Source organism: Thalassophryne amazonica, chromosome 9 (assembly GCF_902500255.1).
Source record: "Thalassophryne amazonica chromosome 9, fThaAma1.1, whole genome shotgun sequence".
NCBI lineage: Eukaryota > Metazoa > Chordata > Actinopteri > Batrachoidiformes > Batrachoididae > Thalassophryne > Thalassophryne amazonica.
This window is the reverse complement of record NC_047111.1, coordinates 49207105-49228392: the sequence shown is the minus strand read 5'-3', so window position 1 is coordinate 49228392 and position 21288 is coordinate 49207105. Positions and strand designations below refer to the sequence as shown.

The 21288-nt window shown below is 40.8% G+C and overlaps 1 protein-coding gene across 2 annotated transcripts in view; it reads right to left on the bottom strand.

Annotated features, from left to right (window-relative positions):
* Positions 1-14061, bottom strand: part of gabra1 (gamma-aminobutyric acid type A receptor subunit alpha1) — a 96063-nt gene extending 82002 nt beyond the window's left edge. The window contains exons 1-2 of one of the 2 annotated variants that reach the window (XM_034178009.1): positions 13932-14061; positions 11684-11789 (exon numbers count right to left, since the gene is read on the bottom strand). In XM_034178009.1, the coding sequence (XP_034033900.1) occupies positions 11684-11763 (80 nt within the window). In that variant the 5' untranslated portion in view covers positions 11764-11789; positions 13932-14061. Of the gene's footprint in view, positions 1-11683; positions 11790-13155; positions 13444-13931 lie in introns of those variants that run through there. The other variant, XM_034178010.1, reaches the window with a different exon arrangement.
* Positions 14062-21288: the final 7227 nt, after the last annotated feature.

Sequence of the window (21288 nt, the reverse complement as noted above, 5' to 3'; positions counted from 1 at the left end):
TGCCAAAGAACACATCAACTGGCCTAAAGAGAAATGGAGGAATATTTTGTGGACTGATGAGAGTAAAATTGTTCTTTTTGGGTCCAAGGGCCGCAGAAAGTTTGTGAGATGACCCCCAAACTCTGAATTCAAGCCACAGTTCACAGTAAAGACAGTGACGCATGGTGGTGCAAGCATCATGATATGGGCATGTTTCTCCTACTATGGTGTTGGGCCTATATATCGCATACCAGGAATCATGGATCAGTTTGGATATGTCAAAATACTTGAAGAGGTCATGTTGCCTTATGCTGAAGAGGACATGCCTTTGAAATGGGTGTTTCAACAAGACAATGACTCCAAGCACACTAGTAAACAAGCAAAATCTTGGTTCCAAACCAACAAAATTAATGCCTCGCAGATGTGAAGAAATCATGAAAAACTGTGGTTATACAACTAAATACTAGTTTAGTGATTCACAGTATTGCTAAAAAAGCAGTTTGAACATAATAGTTTTGAGTTTGTAGTGTCAACAGCAGATGCTACTATTATTGTGAACACCCCCTTTTCTACTTTTTTTTACTAATAGCCCAATTTCATAGCCTTAAGAGTGTGCATATCATGAATGCTTGGTCTTGTTGGATTTGTGAGAATCTACTGAATCTACTGCTACCTTGTTTCCCATGTAATATTAAGAAATATACTCAAAACCTGGATTAATCTTTTTTGTCACATAGCACTACTATTATTCTGAACACTACTGTAGCTGCCTGACCTTGTGTTAAAAAAATAAGTCAAACAATTTTGATCAGATTTAGAATAAACCTGGGGCAATCATTCAGAGTGAAGCTCAAAATCTGTGCTCAATCCTTGTACAGTAAATCCCTTTGGCTGCCCCCTTGTTTCACTTGGGGTCACCACATGTGATAGGCATGATGATGTGGCATGTGTTTTATACCAGATGCCCATCCTGATGCTGCTCGATATTACACAGAAAGTGGGCAAGAGTGGGATTGAATCAGGAGCCTTCCACAATGGAATCAACTGCACTTAACCGCTTGGCCACCACCCCTGCTGAGCTCAATGCTTATATCTAGGGGATATTTAGGCCAAATTTATGTGACTGTACTTCATTCACATGAATGTGAAAAATGGAAGGAAAAAAGAAGTGGTAGCGCATAGGGAGAACATTGGGATTGGGCCTTAGAATGCCTATTCTGAGGAAATGCTTAATGATACACCTATGGCTTGAAAGATCAAACTCATGGTCATAACTCTTTGATTCAAACAGTTTTAAAGTGTAGGTGACATGATATGTATTGTTTTTTTAAGTATTTAAAGCTAAAATTAAACAGTTTGAAATTAATAACTTTCCTGGTGCACAGTTACTGAAGAGAAAAATATATGGATTTTGAACTGTGCGCCACTAAAAACCAGGAACTTCCGGGCAGGTCATGACATTGGAGAAAAAGAAGGAAGTAAGATCAGCATGAGAACCATTATCTTAACAGCCCCCTGAACTTATGGATTCATTTATGGATTTTTACAGGCTACTGACAGCCCCGTTTCCACCGAGTGGTCGGGTCGGTGCTGCATGATATTATACGTGTCAGAACAGTTAATTCTGGAACCCTTTTGATTGGTATGTGGAACACTTATATTGATGAGTGCGCATGCACGGTGTTGTGCGGCTTCTCCACTCCACATGGAGGCAAAACTGAGTATTTTCACATTATTATATTTTTCCTTTTTTTGTTTGTGGATCATGAGATAATTTCATCACTTGTTAAGAGAATTCCACTGATGCTTATGTTAATGAGTGAGGTACTGGTGTCTTTCAACTTGCAGCACAAAGCGGCACAATGAAGGAAGATGAGGCTCCGCTCACAGCAGAGACTCGAACCAGCACCCACAGACACCAAAATCAATGGATTGCACCCGTCACTAGATTGATACAGCAGAAACTCGAACCAGCAACAAGACACCAGCTGCTGCTGTCACAGATGGACTTTTCTTCAGCCAGGACAAGGAATTAAATTATTTTCAGATGCCATTTTCCAAATGTGGATACACTTTCATCTGTCTGTGCAGATGATTTCACTGAAACAGACAGGTAAGACTATATATTTACTCCTTGTGTGAATGGTTTTAATATTTCATATTAACATGTTATACTACTAATGTAGCATAGGGAGAAGATAAGAAAACAAGATTTATTTAAAAAAATACTTGATATTTTCAGTCCCTCATGTCGTTTTTCAGATTATGTATGTACTGTACCTGTTTCTAAGAAAAAACAAAAAAAAAAACAAATAAAAAATCCACACTTCCTTATCACTTAAACTTTTTTTTTAATCAGTTGATTACGACCAAAAAGCTGGCAAAAAAAAAAGATCATTTCCACCTGCATGCCGAAATCACCTGCATTATATACAGTATAACGATTTCTTTTATAATCACCATTCAGTGTTCTGAACTCACTGTTGTCAGACTGAAGGTCTTGCTCCAAGGTTTACTCTCCCTCATTGTCATCTATTTAAGGCTAAAAGCCATGAGGCTGTGTCCCTGACAGCTTCTTCACAACAACCTTCAGACTGGACTTTAAAAAACCTCCACACTAAGAAAAAAAAATGTCTGAAAACAGCTCAACCTCCACCATATTTACAATTGATCTGGGCTTGAATCAGCAGGTTTCATTCTGGTGATGATGAAGTAACAATATAGCCGCGTCTGAGGGCTGAAATAGAGCGCAGGCTTCAGACAGCTGTTGTTTATCCTTCACCTGTGCACTTATCGATGTTTATTGTTCAGGATTTTAAAATCATCATTTCATAATTTTTAGTGATTATTTGTGTACATTATTTGGTGTCATCTACTCTTTAAACTCATGTGAAATAAGCATAATCGGAGGGTTGTGTGAATGTCAAGGATAAAGCATTTCTGTTTTGGAGGGACTTGATCAAGTGTCAGTGCCTCATTTATCACAAGTGCAAAGCATTAAATTGCATGACTCGATATCAAACATGTAAGGTGCTGGTCGCTAGGTGCACCTTTTTTTTTCTTCATTGTTGCAAGATGTTAAAAGTTGTGGTCATCTGACCAAATTTCACTGCGGTCCTGACACCCTAATTAAGATGTAGAATCCCCGAAAACAGGTGAAAATAAAAGTTTTGGGAGTCAATATATGTGCATATCCCTTTTTACCTGCACCAGCAAAAGTAAATATAACAACACATTTCTCATACTCATAGAATATTGTTAAATTATGTCTTACATAAATATTTCTATATACTTGACTGTCTGACTTGCCTGCAACATTTCGTGACCCACCCCCATTTACATCCATCTCACTGTGTGTGTAACTAAAACCAGTATAGATGTGCTTGGAAAATGTAAGTATCACATGATTAAATATCATTTGCTATGGGGACAACATGTTTCTCACTTTTGAATTAATGGAAAAGATAGAAGTCCCTGTAGGTTAGGCATTTGCTCCTATAAACTGAGTCCTTTTTGCAGTGCAGCAGATAACTGAAAAAAAAAATGCTTCAAATGGTGATGCAAGCACCAAATTTGGCACACATACTCCTTAGACATTACTCTTTTAAAAATGCCGGGTCCCCACGTGAACTTTCAATAGGTGGCCAAGAAGGGGTCAATTGAAGTATTACACAGGGGTCAAAATTTAAAAATGCTCCAATCATATTGAAAGGTATTCCATATTATTTGTCTGATCATAAAGATTCCAAAAAGGTATAGTTTGGACTATCTGTGAATGAATGGTCTGGAGTTATGGGGTAAAAACAGCAAGCAACACTGAGAAAGGTCAATTTCAGTTTGTACAGGGGTCAAAAGTTAAAGTTGCTCCAATTTTGGTAAAAAGTGGTGCAAATTACTGGTTGAGCTAATAGGATTAATAAATTGAATAGTTTTGACTGTGCTGCGTGCTTGGTTTGCAAAGTAAAGCTTAAACAATATCAGCATCCATTGGATTCTATGACATGTGACATATGCTACCCTGTAACATGATAACTAAGCATGATACATGATGTAAACTATTCCTTTTTAAAACCGTATTCACCCAACTAATAATTTGCATCACTTTTTACCAAAATTGGACCAACTTTAACTTTTGACCCCTGTACAAATTGAAATTGACCTTTGTCACTGTTCTTGCTGTTTTTACCCCATAACTCCGGAACATTCATTCACAGATAGTCCAAACTATACCTTTTTGGAATCGTTATGATCAGACAAATAATATGGAATATGTTTCAATATGATTGGAGCATTTTTAAATTTTGACCCCTGTGTAATACTTCAATTGACCCCTTCTTGGCTGCCTATTGAAAGTTCACGTGGGTACCCGGCATTTTTAAAAGAGTAATGTCTAAGGAGTGTGTGTGCCAAATTTGGTGCTTGCATCACCATTTGAAGGATCCTTCAGTAAATATTCACTTATCTGCTGCACTATTGGAACTGGGACTAATGCAATATCTCCAGAATGGATTGCTGAATGAGATGAGGCAAACTGATATTTTTTTTCTACTAGAATATTTTCATTCTAAGAAAGTAACAGCCACTTCACATATATATATATATATATATATATATATATATATATATATATATATATATATATATATATATATATATATATATAATTTGCACCATGGTCCTATGCCAAACTATGATTCCTGAGTGTTTTTTTCATAGCAGAGCAAGCTGTGCAGACTATTTTTCAATGTCTGTAATTTACATTTGAGTCAGAAATTTGAACCGATGCTTTGGTTTGAATTCTCCATTTTGACTGGGCTCCACCTTATCAGGAGAATTGTTTATTTGTCCAGTTCACACCAGAGAACACATACATGTTCACACCTTCTCAAATGAGCCAAACTGCAGCCTGGTCCATAAGTAATTAGTGACACATTTGTTTCCTTGTAATTCTGCCTTTGTGCACCACCACAACAGAAACAGTTGTACATACATTTCACTTATAAGATCTGATGGCATCAGGTGTGCACAGAGTGCCATGGCTGCTCATCACACAGTACCAGTGTTTGTATTTATTAATGAGTGATGAAAATGAAGTCCAAAACATATTCACTCAATTGAAAATGTTCATATTTTATTGCGGTTGGTGACTGTGGATAAAAATGGTTGTAATTCCTAAATATTTCATGTGGTATTTCTGCTAAATATCCTGAATTGAAGCTAACAGTCTACACTCAAGATATTGTCGTGAAACGTTCATATGAAAAGTATCTGGATGATGGGTGAAATGTCTTTAAGGAACTATACAAGTCCAGTTAACAACCCAGCCCTCAAGACTAAACCTACTTGGATATGAAAATAAATGCACCACAATGTGTATATATAACCCACATTATCATTAGCTGGGGAGAACATGCAAACTCCACATAGAAAGGCCACAGGTGGGAATTGAACCCATGACCTTCTTGCACTGACACAACAGTGCTAACCTCTAATCCTCTGTGTTGCCCATTTTAAATTGTAAATTGATTCACTTTTGCTTCTTCCATGTGTCTAGCATAGCTTGTACGCCAGTAGTCTGAGTCAGTGAGTATATCAACATTTTTTTTCAGATGATAACTCTTTTTCTCCAGTGCTCACTCTAAGTGCAATGCCCTGTTGAAGGTCGTTTGACTGAAAGCTTGGTTAAAAAATATATTAGAAAAAAATTGCATGGATCTAGGGCTGCAGAAAATTCTTCTTCAAATTCATTGGGCTTATTTTTCTGGCACCTTAGTGATCGTGAGTGTGGTGTACAGCTTAAAGACACAATAACTCTAAAACTAAGACTTCCAGCATCACAGACAGACAGACAGACCGATTGACAGTTAGATAGATAGATAGATGGATGAGGTGATGGTCTAGAGGTTAAGTGTTGGGTTTCAGACCAGAGGATCCTTGGTTCAAAACCCAGTCAGAGCAGAAAATCACTAAGGGCTCTTGGGCAAGGTTCTTAATCCCTGAGTTGCTCCGGGTGTGTATTGAGTGTCTTGCATGGCAGCACCCTAACACTGGCGTATGAGTGTGTCTGTGTGAATGGGTGAATGTGATGCATAACTGTAAAGTGTTTTGAGCTTCTGATGCAGATGCAAAAGTGCTATATAAATGCAGTCCAATTATAGATGGATAGATAGATCCCCAAATGGAAATTTTAGTTGTCATAACAGCCAGGTACCTCAAAAAAAAAAAAAAAAAAAAAAATCAAACAATAAGAAAAACCGAAACACACCGAAAGTGCAGTGGATCTGATGTCATGGTTGAAAAGTGCACATTAATTAAGGTGCAATGATGTTATAAGGCATGTATTCAGGGGTATCGTTATGTGGGGTGCAACAGAAAAATAGTATAAGCTTTTTAGTCCACTTCAGTGACCACAGGTCTAGCAGAGGCAGCTATATTAAAGAATCTGGTGGCACTGGACAAGAACGATCTCCGGGCACGAACGAGATTTAGGGCCCTGTCCCACTGGGCAGAGGATTAATTACGCATGAATTGAGTATACAAATTGCGGGCGTTCGTTGTCATCCGCTACAAAATGGCAAAAAATGACAAATGTCCCACTATGAATTATGGATATATTAATAATATATAGTGAATATATGATGAACAATCACGGTTATATAACGCATGTAGTGAGGAAACTGATCCGACACATTGAGATTATCACGGCAGTATTATGGGTGTATTATGAATGCATCACGCACGTGTTGTGCGTGCACAGCATCTGCATTGCGGTCATGGTAGCCTTAGCTTTAACTGGCACTCAGTGCTTTTTTTAGTTCTTGTTTTTTAAGAGATACTTGTTTGTTTTATTGCATGCCCTTCTGTCTATTCCTACTGTTCTATGCTGCGATGTGACACTGAAATTTCCCCATTGAGGGATGAATAAAGGCTTTTCTTATCTTATCTTATAAAAGAAGCGCACTCGGGCCTTTCGGCATCACTATTCACACCAACAATACAGCCTCTGGAGCATTTGCTGGACTTGGACAAGTTGATCACAGAGTCAATGTTCATTTTGTCATGCGAGGGTTAACTGCTCATGAGTTTGGGGAGTGGGAGGGGGGAAGCCGCTGGGGGTGTGAGACAGTGTTTTTTTTGTTGGTTTTTTTTTGAGAGTGTCACAGAAAACAGGCTTCAGCATGAGTTGTGGCTAAACAGCAACTCTTCCTTTTGTTGGTGTTAAATAAAAGTCCTGGATTGCAGCAGCTATTACGTCTTTGTGGATTTACACAGCTGGACTGGCAGGTATGTCGCTTTCTGCCACATATAGTACTTTGGGTTTACGTGACGTGTTTGTTATGCATTCACAGATTGTCCGCAAATCAGCTGCAAAGCAGATGTAATAAAAATGCTTTATTTGTGGCCAATCTGTATGCATTCGCTACAACATATTTTAGTTTGTGATGTGGACGTGATGGGCACACAATATATCTGTTTTACACACTGTCCCGGTCCACTGCCAAGCCGCAAATCCCCGTCAGTTGCGGATATCAGCGGTTAATGGCAGGTACACAGCGCATAGAGTGAGTATGTATTGTGTATGAATTGAGTATATATGGAGTATGTAAGGCGGATATTATCCACATCCATATTTTTGAACAGCTCAAAAATCCTGGCTGCGGACATGCGTGCCTCTGTGGATGATCAAGGGCGTGTTCGGATGACGGCCGACTCATACAGGCATGTTACATGGATATTGCGGATGTTTGGGGAATATGGGCCAATTTTGTGTGCAATCCATACGCAAATCCTCCTAAACGCCAGTGGAACAGGGCCCTTAGCGTAGCTGTATGAGTATGTTGCTGAAACTGCTCTTACTGTCTTATGGAGTGGGTGGGAGGCATTGTCCTTAACTGCCAGCAGTTTAGCCAGCATACTGTCCTCAACCACCTCCTCCAGGTTGGCAAGCTTGGAACCAACAACAGATCCTGCTTTTTTGATCAGTTTATTCAGTCTGCTGGCATCCTTTGCATTGATGCCTGCACCCCAGCAAAACACAGCAAAGTATAATGCAACATTCCTGTTGTTGCAAGCATAATGTATGTAACAGGATGGACACATCCTGTTACATACATTAAAGGACCTGAGCCTCCTCATGTAAAGCTGGCTCAGGCCCTTCTTGTAAATGGCCTCTGTGTTCGTAGACCACTCCAGTTTATTGTCAAGGTAGATGCTCAGATATTTTTATGATAGGATTATGTCCACATACAAGACTGGAGAAGGCGGGGCCTTGTTCCTCCTGAAATCTACCATCATCTACTTTACCTTTGCCACAGTCAGATGCAGGTGATTCTCTCCATGCTACTTCAAAACTGGTCAACCAGGTCCCTACACTCATCCTCCCGACCATTTTCCACATGCTGAATGTGTCATCAGTAAAACTCTGTAGATGGCAGGACTCAGTGCAGTACTTAAAGTCTGCAGTGTTGTGAAAAGGAAGGGGGATAGCAGAGTTCCCTGGGGGCCCCGATGTTACTGATGAGATGCTCAGATCGAGTTACAGCTTGGTGTTGATATGAGCTTGATGATGTCATTCATTTTTCTTCAGTATAGGTATTATCATGGCCAAATATTGACTGATTTTCATAGATTAGATTAGATCCCTTGGGAAGACTTCCTCAGGGAAATTGAAGTTCCAACAACATTGTATAGCAGCACACAGGGTAAGAAGCAGACAGAGCATCAAAAATGGAAAAAAAAAGCAATACAGCATATGCCCTATTGCTTAAAAACCCAAACGCCTGGTCTGTACACACAATAAGCCTCCAAGTTGCTTGTATGTATTTTACCGCACAAAACACATTATTTCCCAGTTACTGGCAGTTTTTTTGGTTGTTTGTTTTTTCCATTATCAGTGTAAACAGACTTGGTTTTTTTTCCACCTTGGTAGTCTTTCAGTGTTGATCTGCACCATCCAGGCAACATTATTTCCTGTAGAAACGTATCTCAATTTGCTAAAATAATTTGATCATGTTCTCCTGTGAATGTCCAAGCTGTGTTAAAGCCGGTGAATGTGAATGAATGAAAGGATAAACATCGCACAACACACCTTCTAATTTATGTGGCTGTTTGCTCACAAGACCAAAGCAAATCAGCAGGCGCAACAAAAGCATGGAAACGACTAAATGCTCAATTGTAGTCGATGTTATTGTAAAACACACAGATCTGTTCTGATGCATAGTTTCAGGGTGAAGTGGGGAAATGTGTGAGGTGAGACAGAGGGGGTGGAAGTGATGCGATGGGCTCTCAGCTGAATGTTATGGAAAGAAAATGAAGAAAGAGAGAAGCTGCTGTGAGAGAATCCACGTGTTTATCAGCTCGGGGCCACTTTCTCATAAAACATTGTGCACCATCTCCATCTACAGGTCAACATAACAGCAACAGTGCCGCTCACACTCTCTCTCTCTCTCTATTTTTTTTGTCATACTTGAATATCTAATTATAAGGCAATTTATTTTGTTGGAAACATGCTGTAGAGGAGCACGAGGTCTTTCTGATTACCATATCTCGTTTGAAATTCCCCAAGGTGCGTGTGACGGAGCACATTCTGTGCTTGACATCGGGGGGGGGGGGGGGGTGTACATTAAATCTCTGGATGATAATTGCCTTGCAGCTTGTAGTGACAGTTCCTCAGTGAAGCCATCAGTATTTTTTTTTACACTTCTTTTAACTTACAGTACATGAAACGCAGTAACTCAAACCCTCCATTTGCTCATCAGCGCATCACGAAATGAAGCCCCGCTCATGGCTAATTAGTAAAATTAAATGAGTGTGCGGTGCATCATTATAACGACTTTCATCACACATCTTGTGGACGTGCAATATGCACATTTTGTGGTGTACAGTACGGCTGCTGTCACCGAGAGAGAAGCAAAGCCTGACCGTCCCCTGCGACTAGCAATGTGACGGTTCTCCTGAATTATTCAGCCGCACCGAAAAGCTTCATCCCTTTAGTTTTCTTCAGAGACTCTTAAGAACCATAGTGGGGAAGAGAGCTCAAGTAGTGTTGTGTCGTATAAAACTGCTTCAGCTTTGTACTTTTAGCACTGTGCAGCTGTGGTTTATGTGCACGTGCTTGAATATTTTAGGCTCTGTGTCAAAGACTGCGGTGTTTCGCCGTATGCAAATATCTGCTTCGACCTTCAACTCAACCACGTGATCATCTCTTTTGCTCCACTTCTTTTCTCTTTAGGTCACACCCCAAAGTGCACAACACATGTTAGTGTGTGCAGCAGCAAATACTGTATTATCTCAGAACAGAGAGTTGATATAATGATATCATGCTAATTTAGTGCTGTTCCACAAGGTTAGTCACCCAAAAACAATTTTTCATTTAACCAGGTTAGTCCCATTGAGATTGAGACCTCTTTTACAAGGGAGACCTGGGCAATTATAAAGTTTCCAATTCACCTAACTTGCATGTTTGTAAATGTGGAAAGAAATTGGAAAACCCAGAGGAAACCCACAAAAACACAGGAAGAACATGCAAACTCCACACAGAAAGGTCACATGTGGGAATCAAACCCATGACCTTCTCGTTGTGAGGTAACAGTGTTAAGCACTAAGCCACTGTGCTGCCCAAGTGGCACTCTAGTACATTGGATGGTGGCGACTTTGGCTCCTTATTTCCTCTGCGTGCTGCACTTTTTTTTTTTTTTTTTACGTCTGAGCAATTGCAAGTGCTGAGGTGTTATGGTGGGACAGCCCACTTAGAATCTCCGTGGACAGGCTCTGTGCAACCAAACAAAGTGTTCCAAAAGATGGAAAGAAATGGGAGAATATCCGGGTGGCTCAGGTGGTGTACATCTGGGTGGGCCCTTCGGCTGCTCTGCTGCCTTGCTGATTTACATTTGCTAACCTGCTGATCAAGTAGGTGGCAAGCAATGAGAAATTAAATAGTCCTTTTTCAGCAAAAATGCATAAAAGATTCAAATGTATTTTTGAGGGGTTTTTTTTGGGGGGGGGGGTTTAATCAGCATTTTTTTTTTCCAAAAAATGTGTGAAACATGTATTTGTTGTCTTATACCATTTCACCTTGACTGCAACTGCAATTTTTATGCTCACACTACCACACACACGTGTAAAACAAAATGTGTGTTCATGTTTTGTGAACATATCCATCCACGCTATCCATTCGCTCTCTAAAAAAGGTGCTTCATTGGGTTCCATTTTATAACTTGAATTATTTTTGAAAAAACAGTTGGACATAGGTTGGAAATGGGTTTTAAATAAACAGAAACCTGGAATTGCAATATGTACTTGTTTCTGATGTAATAGAAGTAAAATTAACAAAAATAAAATAAAAATCACAAAACTATGGTAACAAATTGCATGGACATTTCTGAAAAGAAAGGATGTAAAATAAAGAAGTTAGAATAACATATAAGCAAGTACTTTGGCTATCAAATAACATCAAAACTCTTTAATTAATTTGGTTGAACTTAAATAACCTTGTAGAGGACAAAGCAAATCAAGTGCTTTGACCACTTAAATAAATGCTGTGCTAAATTTGAGTCTGACGATAATTGTCTTGACATTTACTCAGTAGTGGCTGAGTTGGAATTAGTTTTAAAAAGATCCATGCAAATTGCTACATTAAATTTTAAAATGAGTAGTACATTCTTGTTTTGGAGTGCACAAATGCACTTATATAGTTTATTCTCACCTTTTCGCACCATATACACAGCTGGTGACAAGCAAGTAAGCCCACAGACACAGAAAGGCCGTCCTGCTCCGTCCACACATAGCTGCAATATGAGGACCTTTCACCGCTGGAGGTCACAAAAAAGAGAATGGAGATTATTATCAAATCATAGTTAGTGTCTCTGCATTGTACATCTCCACCTCCAGTGTCAACATGTGTGGGGTGAAAGTGGCGTGAGCCAGAGCAAAGGTTCAGCTCTTTCACACATCCATCACATTCAGTGGGAAATCATGCATTAAAGCAAATGGCCCTTCCCTGCACATATGTCAGCTGACACACACACACACCCCTTTAAAGATTTTACATCATCATTGTGAGTGGTGTCACATTATCGGAAACATAACTGCGAAATAGGCAGATTGAAATGACACACAAGGCCAAATGTGCAAGAAATGATGAAGCAAAGAAGCATCATCGCGTAACAACCTGTACTGGCTTGGAGCACCTGTGCACCACCTCCTCTCCAAATCCCTGCAATGTGACATGTGGCTGCACCCGCAAGATCACACCAAATCCCCCGAATAGAAGAAGAGCAAACATAACTGCGAAATAGGCAGATTGAAATGACACACAAGGCCAAATGTGCAAGAAATGATGAAGCAAAGAAGCATCATCGCGTAACAACCTGTGCTGGCTTGGAGCACCTGTGCACAACCTCCTCTCCAAATCCCTGCAATGTGAGATGTGGCTGCACCCGCAAGATCACACCAAATCCCCCGAATAGAAGAAGAGCAATCACTCCATCCAGCTATGATGTCAACCGGGCCATAAAGTATGACAATGCAAACCAAAATCCTCATGGTGCATTTTATTAATTTCCCCTTGTGGAAGAATTACTTTGTGAAAAGCATAATTTTATGAGTATTACTATTTTTTAAGGATAAAAGCATGCATCTTACAAAGAACAGATCCCTCTGCTACTTGCTGGTGTGTTCCCAAGGTGCACTGTGTGCAGAGGACGAACGCTGTGTTTGGAATAAAATGAAATCCTCCGCTTGACACGGATTTGATCAAGCTGGGATGCTGCAGATTAACGAATGGAGAAGAAAATCCAGCACGAGCACACTTTTTAAGTTAGTCAGTGGAAATGTCACCCCAAACCCTCCGTGATTATATTTAGAGTGGTTTACATTAAAATAAAAAAGATATCATGCACCTGACAAGCTCTTAGAACAGGCGTCCGATCCGTGCGCGGTGAACGCCGCTTTAACAAGAGAGCGCTGTCCGCGGTCCTGAAACCGTACGGCTGTTCCTATCCGCTGGAAAATAACCGAAAATCGCTCCTAATTTCGATGGCAAACCTCCCCGCCTCTCATATAAAACTCATCTACGATTCTAGCGGTGTCCAGCAACAGAAAGCAACCCTGTCGAAACCGCGTTGTTACCCCCCCTCCTTTTTTTAAGGCGAGGAAATGATGGAGAAAATTACTTACAGCAGCTGCGCCAACGAATATTCGATCTCCACCGCCTTTATCCTCAAACTTTTTTTTTCTCCTCCTAACAATATATATATTTTTTTCCTCTAGGCGGGCTGAATGAGGAAAAAAATCCTGTGTGATCTCAGATCTGACGAATTTTCGCTGGAGGCAAAAGAAGCGGCTGCTGACGATATGCGCAGGTCTCTCTCCCTCTCCCTCTCTCGCTCTCTTTCTCCTCTCGATCTCTCCTTCTCTCTCTCCACTTGCGGTGATGTGGCGAGTGGAACTCTCTCAGTCCGCCAGCATCGAAAAATCTAAACTAACTCATGTGACCTGCGCGTTATAAAATGGCAATCCAATCGCTTTTTTTTTTTTTTTTTTTTGTAACGGTGCAGGATGCGTTTCTCTGAAGCGCGCAGCGTTCCGTTTAAAAAATGGTCAGTCTGATAGAACGAGCAGCCCGCCCATTTTATATGCAGCACAATTTAACTTCCTTTGCTGTCACCCTAATCCTCTCTGGAAAAGAAGAAGAAGAAAAAAAGCGCTTGTATTTTCAACCTCTTTTCCCCCCCACCCTCTTCAGATTCCTGCCTGCTATTTAGTGACATCGACGCGGCTGTAGGACGATTAAACGCGCTGTAAATACTCACGCTGGAGCGACAGAGAGAGAGAGAGAGAGAGAGAGAGAGAGAGAGAAACGCACAAAACGACCTAACTACTGGAAGATACGTCCAAAAATGGATGGAAAAAAAGCATCATCTCTGCGATCAAATCCCGCCGGAGTGGCTCACCGTCTCTTAAATGCCCACGTTTCGCATGGAGACAGCAGCGCCGTGTCCCTGTTTTGGAGCCAAATATTGCGCCGCTTACAGCCGTGCTACTTCAGACTGCGCGCAGAACGCCGAGGAGCGCGGAGCTGCGTGCATCTGCAAGGGGGGGAGGGGGGGAGATCGGATGGGGAGGTGGGCGGGGTGTGTGTGTGTGTGTGTGTGTGTGTGTGTGTGTGTGTGTGTGTGTGTGTGTGTGTGTGTGTGTGTGTGTGTGTGTGTGTGTGTGTGTGTGTGTGTGATGATAGCCGTATATCTTCGTGGTCAGATGCGTATTTTGACTTCAACTACAAATCAGAGGACATTTTCAGCGTCAGCGGGATGGACAGGAGCGGAAAGAAGGGCGTTCTTTTATGACTGATTACTGCAAAGCGTGATTAAATGTTCCCCACCCCCCCACCCCCCCAAAAAAAAAGGGGGGGGGGTGATAAAATCCAGCTGTTGATTTCGGAGTATATCTACCAGGAGTTGTTTTTTTTAAGGGGGTGGGGGTTTATTTTCAGAGCAGAGCAGCCAGAATGAGCAGAATCACGTCACTCTAGTCTGCAGTGTAACGTTTCCCCCGCCGCGTGGATGCGTTCTCTCCTCACGCGTGATGGAAGCAAATGTGCGCGATTAGTAATGTGGATCACGTGGGTTTAGCCCATATTCAAGTATATCTATTTGGGGGTACTCCGTCTCTCACGCTGCAGGTGTTTATTACGTTTGAAAGAAACGCACACACACTCTCTCTTCCCATTATCTCCCGTGCGCGCTGAGCATCTTTCTCTCTTCAGGCACGCGTAGCCAACACGTGCCGACGCGCACAAACCGAGAGAGGGGCTTCGTCTCACGTATTCATACGTTTCTGCTCAGTCACGGATTTGGTTCGCACACCTGGTCCAGAGGAACGTTGTTTCCGGATCAAACAGGTGACGGCGCGCGCCGCGCGTAAACGGAGTGAGCTAGATGACGGTAATTTGGGTAAGAAATGTGCACATTGACGGAGACGGAATCAATGAGTGTGAGCCCTTCCCCCCGTGTGCCTGTCACTGTCTTATTCACAAAGTGCCAAGTGCAGGGAATTTTATATTAAACGCCCGACTTCCCCAAAGTCATTTTTTTTGCCAAAAAACAATAAGTGAACAACAGACATTGTAATCTTTCAGACATTCTTTGCGCTAAAGTAAATGTGCAAAAAGTGTGTATGTGTGTGTACTATTGGGGGCGTTTGTCCTTGAATACCATAAGGAAGTTAAGCAGAAATAAAAACGTGTTCCTTATTTATTGATAATAAATTCCAACAGTATTTTTTTTCCATAATCGTATTTAAGCTCATTCCCCCCCCCCCCCTCCCCCCCAGTTCCACAAGTAATCAAATAAGAGACGTGGTTTACAGAAAAATTAACATCATTTTATCTTAAGGTGGGATGATGGGGCTGAGATGTGCATGTACACATGCTTCATGGGTCATACGTCCCCATATTGCAAGAGAAATGTCACTCAAAGACTGCAACACTTCTCCTTGCATTCTTCCTATTCTTATTCCTTTGTATTCCTTTATTTTCCCAGTCTTATTCTCCGCCTATTTTTTAAAACCATTTATGTTCCTAAGAGATACTATGTTCTTTTGACTTCCCCCTTTTTAACTAGGGGGCATTACAGCAGAGCCATATCTGATCTGCATGTTGATTTGGCACATTTTATGAATGTGACTTCACACTACATGGAAAGTATTCATGTCTCTAAGGGGCATTCTTCTGATAATCAGACTAACAAAATGTAATAAATAAACACATAAAAAGAGAGAGAGAATAAGAAGTAGCTCTTCATAGATCCTGAGGCCCACTGGTGCCTGTGCTTATACCCTCATACCGTAGTGTGAAGTGTATGAGAGTCTATAACTCCCCCTAGATGGGTCACCAGTCTATTGCGGTTTACTGTGATGACACTGGTGTCCCATGTGGAGCAGTGCATGGTGCGGATGAGTCTACTCCTAGATGGGACACCATTCCATCACAGGTTATTGCAGGCTACTGAGGAGATGAACAAATCTGGGTTAAAGAACAGCCCCACTTCACTGGATCTATGAGAGAAAATAATATGCATGTGAGAGAGGAATGTATCAATATGAGAGAGTAATATATGCATGTGACTCCACCATAAAGCTGCAGCATAGGTATGCAAGAGGAGACTGTATTTATGTGAGAGGTGTCTATACAATATCTCTATGAAAGTCTGAGGGTGAATTATAACTTGTACAGCGTGTCACAGAGGATGGAGCTGGACCAACCCAGTCTCACAGCAGTTTGTCGAAAAGTACATTATGGATGAGACTGGGCTGGCTGGACTTTTATGCCCATATGACAGTGTCATACAATGAGAACAACTTGTCCAAATAGGTTTCCAAAAGAAATTAATAATAATCATAATAATAATAATAATAACAAAAATAAAATCATCTCAAATCAATATTTCATAGCATAAAAGTATCAATAAACTAATAAACACTTTTTGGGGTCATCAATGAAATACATGTGGGCTTTGATGCTTATGCTTTTGATGTTTAAAATGGAATGTGTTCACCCTGCAGATCATTTTGTGTGAGCGTTTAAACACGCATGTAAGGACATCTTCATTTTCAGACTGACATCACTCAGTTGGAGATTCCCTCCCTGTGTGAGGCTGTGCAGTCTGGGACATCTTTAGCTGGCGGTTAGGTCAGTGCTGCTCCTTGATGAAGAGGTCACTATAGACCACTCTGTGTCTCATAGGGGACAGAAGGCAGGGCTTCCCTCTGGCAAAAAAAAAAACAAAAAAAAACAGGCGATAGCAAGAGAGGAGAAACCCAGGCCGGACTTTTCCCTTCACTTCCTGCAGTGAAGCTTGATTTGCACTTGCCCTTCTTGCCCCTTTGGACTAAGTCTCCTATAATTTGTAAGTTAAATCTGTGATACTGCCTGGCTCTGAAGCCACAGCTGCTCAGCAGTGTTTATTGCTCAACTCGTCCTTTCTGTTATTTTATTATTATTATTATTATTATTATTAGTCTATCTTATCTGGATACAAAAGCCTTGCTTAGGTTTTCTGTGGATGTGAATGAATTGTTGAAATTGATTCAAAGTCATTCATTCATTCATTGTTGATACTCACTTATTCCAAAAAGCGCAGTCAGAGATTTCTGCAGTGGAGTCTTCCATATCCTAATGTATATCTGCCGTGCAAATTTGGTGAGAATCTGTGAAGTAGTTTTGATGTAATCCTTCAAAGCCTATATAAAGTGAAATCTTGATCCAGAATCTGGATCCAGATTACCTCCAGAATTCACATGAGTCTTCCATGCCTAATATGTGGTGAAAATTTGGTGAGAATCCATGAAGTAATTTTGAAGAAATGCTCCCACAGCCTATAAAAAGGGAAATCTTGATCCAGAATCCGAATCCAGATCCGGATCACCTCCAAAATTCAGTGGAGTCTTCCATGCCCTAATATCTATCTGTGGTGCAAATCTGGTGAGAATTCCAAAGTCAAAGTGTCTTTGTCTGCCTAAGGAGAAATTTGCCTGCTACACAACAACACATCTGACACATACTGTACCACCCATGCATAAAAAACAACCGCATAATATATCAAAATTAAAATACAAATACATAATCAATAAAAACCATATTAACATCTTAGTGGAAATTTCACAACACATGACCTTATACTATCTTCCCTGACCATGAAGTAGTTTTGACGTAATCCTTCAGTGCATATATGAAGCGAAATCCTGATCAAGAATCTGGATTTGGAACTGGATCATCTCCAAAACTGAATGGAATGTTCTATGCCCTAATATTTATGCTTGGTGAAAATTTGATGAGAATCAGTGAAGTACTTTTGACATAATCCTTCAAAGCCTATACAAAGTGAAACTAGATCCAGAATCCAGATCTGGATCACCTCCAAAATTTAAGGGAGGCTTCCATTGCCTAATATCTACTGTATTTGTGTTGAAAATTTTGTCAAAATTCATGCAGTAGTTTTGATGTAATCTTGCTAACAGGGGTGGTGGCCAAGTGGTTAATGCGCTTGGTTTCAGTTCAGAAGGCTCCGGGCTCAAATCCCACCCCTGCCACATTTCTCCATGTAATGTGGAGTTGCATCAGGAAGGGCATCCGGCGTAAAACCTGTGCCAATTCAACATGCAGATCCACCTTGGATTTGCTGTGGCGACCCCGAGTGCAAACAAGGGAGCAGCCGAAGGGACTTACTTTTTGCTAACAGACAGACAGATAATTGCCAATGATTTTATTACGTCCTTGGCGGATGTACTTAAGGGTTACAAGGGAGCTGGAGTCTATCCCAGCGCTCAATGGGCAAGAAGTGGGGTAGACCCTGGACAGGATGCCAGTGGAATCAAATTCATTCTTTGTATATAAAATGGATTTGTACTTTCATACAGTATGTATTCAGACTGCACACATCCCTTTTCAAGGAACGCTACAGGCATATTGCCATCACAGAGGTGATTGTAGCTTGGATGATGCCCTGGGCGAACACCCCCATCACACACACACACACACACACACACACACACACACACACACACACACACACACACACACACACACACACACACACACACACACACACACACACATATATGTACAGTGCATCCGAAAAGTATTTACTGCATTTCACTTTTTTGACATTTAGTTTTGTTACAGCCTTATTCCAAAATGAATGAAATTATTTTTTTTCCTCACAATTCTCCACATAACACCCCATAAAGAAAATGTGAAAAAAGTTTGAGAATTTAGCGAATTTATTCTTATTGTTATTAATATTAATAATAATAGTGATTAATAATAACAATGATACTACTAGTACTAATAATAATAATAATACAAACCTAAGAAATCACATGTACATAAATATCCACAGCCTTTGCCATGAAGCTCAAAATTGAGCTCAGGTGCATCCTGTTTCCACTGATCATCTTGAGATGTTTCAAAAGCTGAAATGGAGTCCACCTGGGGTAAATGCAGTTGATTTGAACATGATTTGGAAAGGTACACACCTGTCTACATATAATGTCCCACAGCTGACAATGTAAATCAGAGCACAAACCAAGCATGAAGTCAAAGGAATTGTCTGTTGACCTCCAAGACAGGATTTTCTCAAGGCACAAATCCAAGGAAGGGTACAGACACACTTCTACTGTTTTGAATGTCCAGATGAGCACAGTGGCCTCCATCATTCCTAAATGGAAAATGTTCAGATCCACCAGGACTCTTCCTAGAGTTGGTCGCCCATCTAAACTGCGTGATCAGGGAGAAGGGTCTTAGTCAGGGAGGTGACCAAGTACCCAATGGTTACTCTGTCAGAGCTCCAGCATTCCTAAGTGGATAAAGGAGAACTTTCCAGAAGGAAAACCATCTGTGTAGCAATCTACCAATCATGCCTGTATGGTAGAGTGGCCACACAGAAGCCACTCCTTAGTAAAATGCACATGACAGCCCACCTGGAATTTGCCAAAAGGTGAAAACTTTCAGACCATGAAATACAAAGTTTTCCTGTCTGATGAGAAAAAAGGATTGAACTCTTTGGAAAAAAGATTGAACTCTTTGGTGTGAATGCCAGGCGTCATGTTTGGATGAAGCATAGTGGTGGCAGCATCATGCTGTGGGGATGTTTTTTAGCAGCAGGAACTGGGAGACTAGTCAGGATTGAGGGAAAGATGATTGCACTTTGTACTTGCATCAGAATAATTAAAAATGGCAAAACCTTTGGTGCGCTGCTGATGTGCGGACAATTTAAAAGTATAGAAAACATAGCACGTGACATCTGTTCTCATATTCTGCACATAAAATATGAGGTAGATCTACCGGCCTGTCCCCAACCTCGGCAACTATGGCACTCGCAATGTATGATTTTCAAGTTATCGCTAGAGCAGCGCCTACGTGCATGTGTGATGATGTCACAACTCTTTCCGGTTAGGGAGATGCAGTTTCATTCAACAACAAGAACTGCCAAGAAACTTTCTCATCGATGTTTGGAGTTGTGTGGAGGTAGGAATAGGCTTTTGAATGCTTGAATAATGATGTCATTCGCACAAAGAAATCAAATAATATTGAAAACATGTTCTTTGCGCCCAGAATGTTGGTATTTTGGTCATTGAACTTTCCTAGCAACGAATGTAAAGCCCCGGTCACACGGTACTAACGAAGGACACTGAAGCCAAAACAAAATAAGGAATATGGACTTACGTTTACTTTCGGTGACATCGTTTAACTGGCGTCCAGCTTCGATCGGTCAGCCACTCCGTGAGGCATCATAACAAGCTGTTTCTAGTGACACTAAACACACGAGCGAGAGGCTCCCTCACCGGAAGCCTCAGTTTCAAGATGGTGGCACAACTTGAAAATGGTGCATTGCAGTTGCCAACAGGAGATTAGCTGTGCATATTTTCTCTCCCTTTTCCCCAGGAATGTTTCTGTGAAGCGCATCCTCAATGAGTAGCCACCATAGATGATGCCTTCTCAGTCAGCAGCAAGCAGAGGTGTGTGCAAAAAGTACACCCACTCCATACACCATGACATAATCTGGATGAACTTGACATGCGAATGAATGATTGAAAACAACAAATTATAGCAGCTGCTTTTGTTTTTGTTGTTTTGTTTTGGTTTTTTTGGTGCTTCATGCTGCCCCCTCCAACGTCCCATCCTGGGTTGTTCAGCAAAACACCCTTCTATCAAGATCTGCCACTGTGCCATCTTGTGCACCCTCTGCCCACCTGTTCTCTATTTTAGGTAACATCCCTGCATTCCCAAAACACAAAAAAAACAACAACAACAGCAACAGCAACAAAAAACAAACAAACAGGTTGACCATTTCCATCGCAAATTTCAGAATATATATATATATATATATATATATATATATATATATATGGGTTATCTTAGCATCAAGGACTCATCAATTTGGGCTCAGAAAATCAAAACTCATGGTCACTGGAAGTATTTCTTTACTTTACCAAAAGTGTGCATGAGTGTGATAGTTACCTGAGGCAACAGCATATCTTAATTGTGTGTTTGTGTCTGCGTGCCATTGTACAATATACAGAAATGATCAGTTTCACCACATTGGTTAGGATAGTCCTTGGGTGAGTGTATCAAAATGGTTCATTTTTAAAACAGATACAGCAAGTCCAGATGTAGTCAGAAAACACATTTGCAACCAATAGGGCCAGATAAGCAATCCAAAGCTTCTATTAACCAGACAGATACTCATTTGTCTTTATCATGTTATTTGTACCACATAAAGACATTACTAAAACATTTTGAAATAACATCAC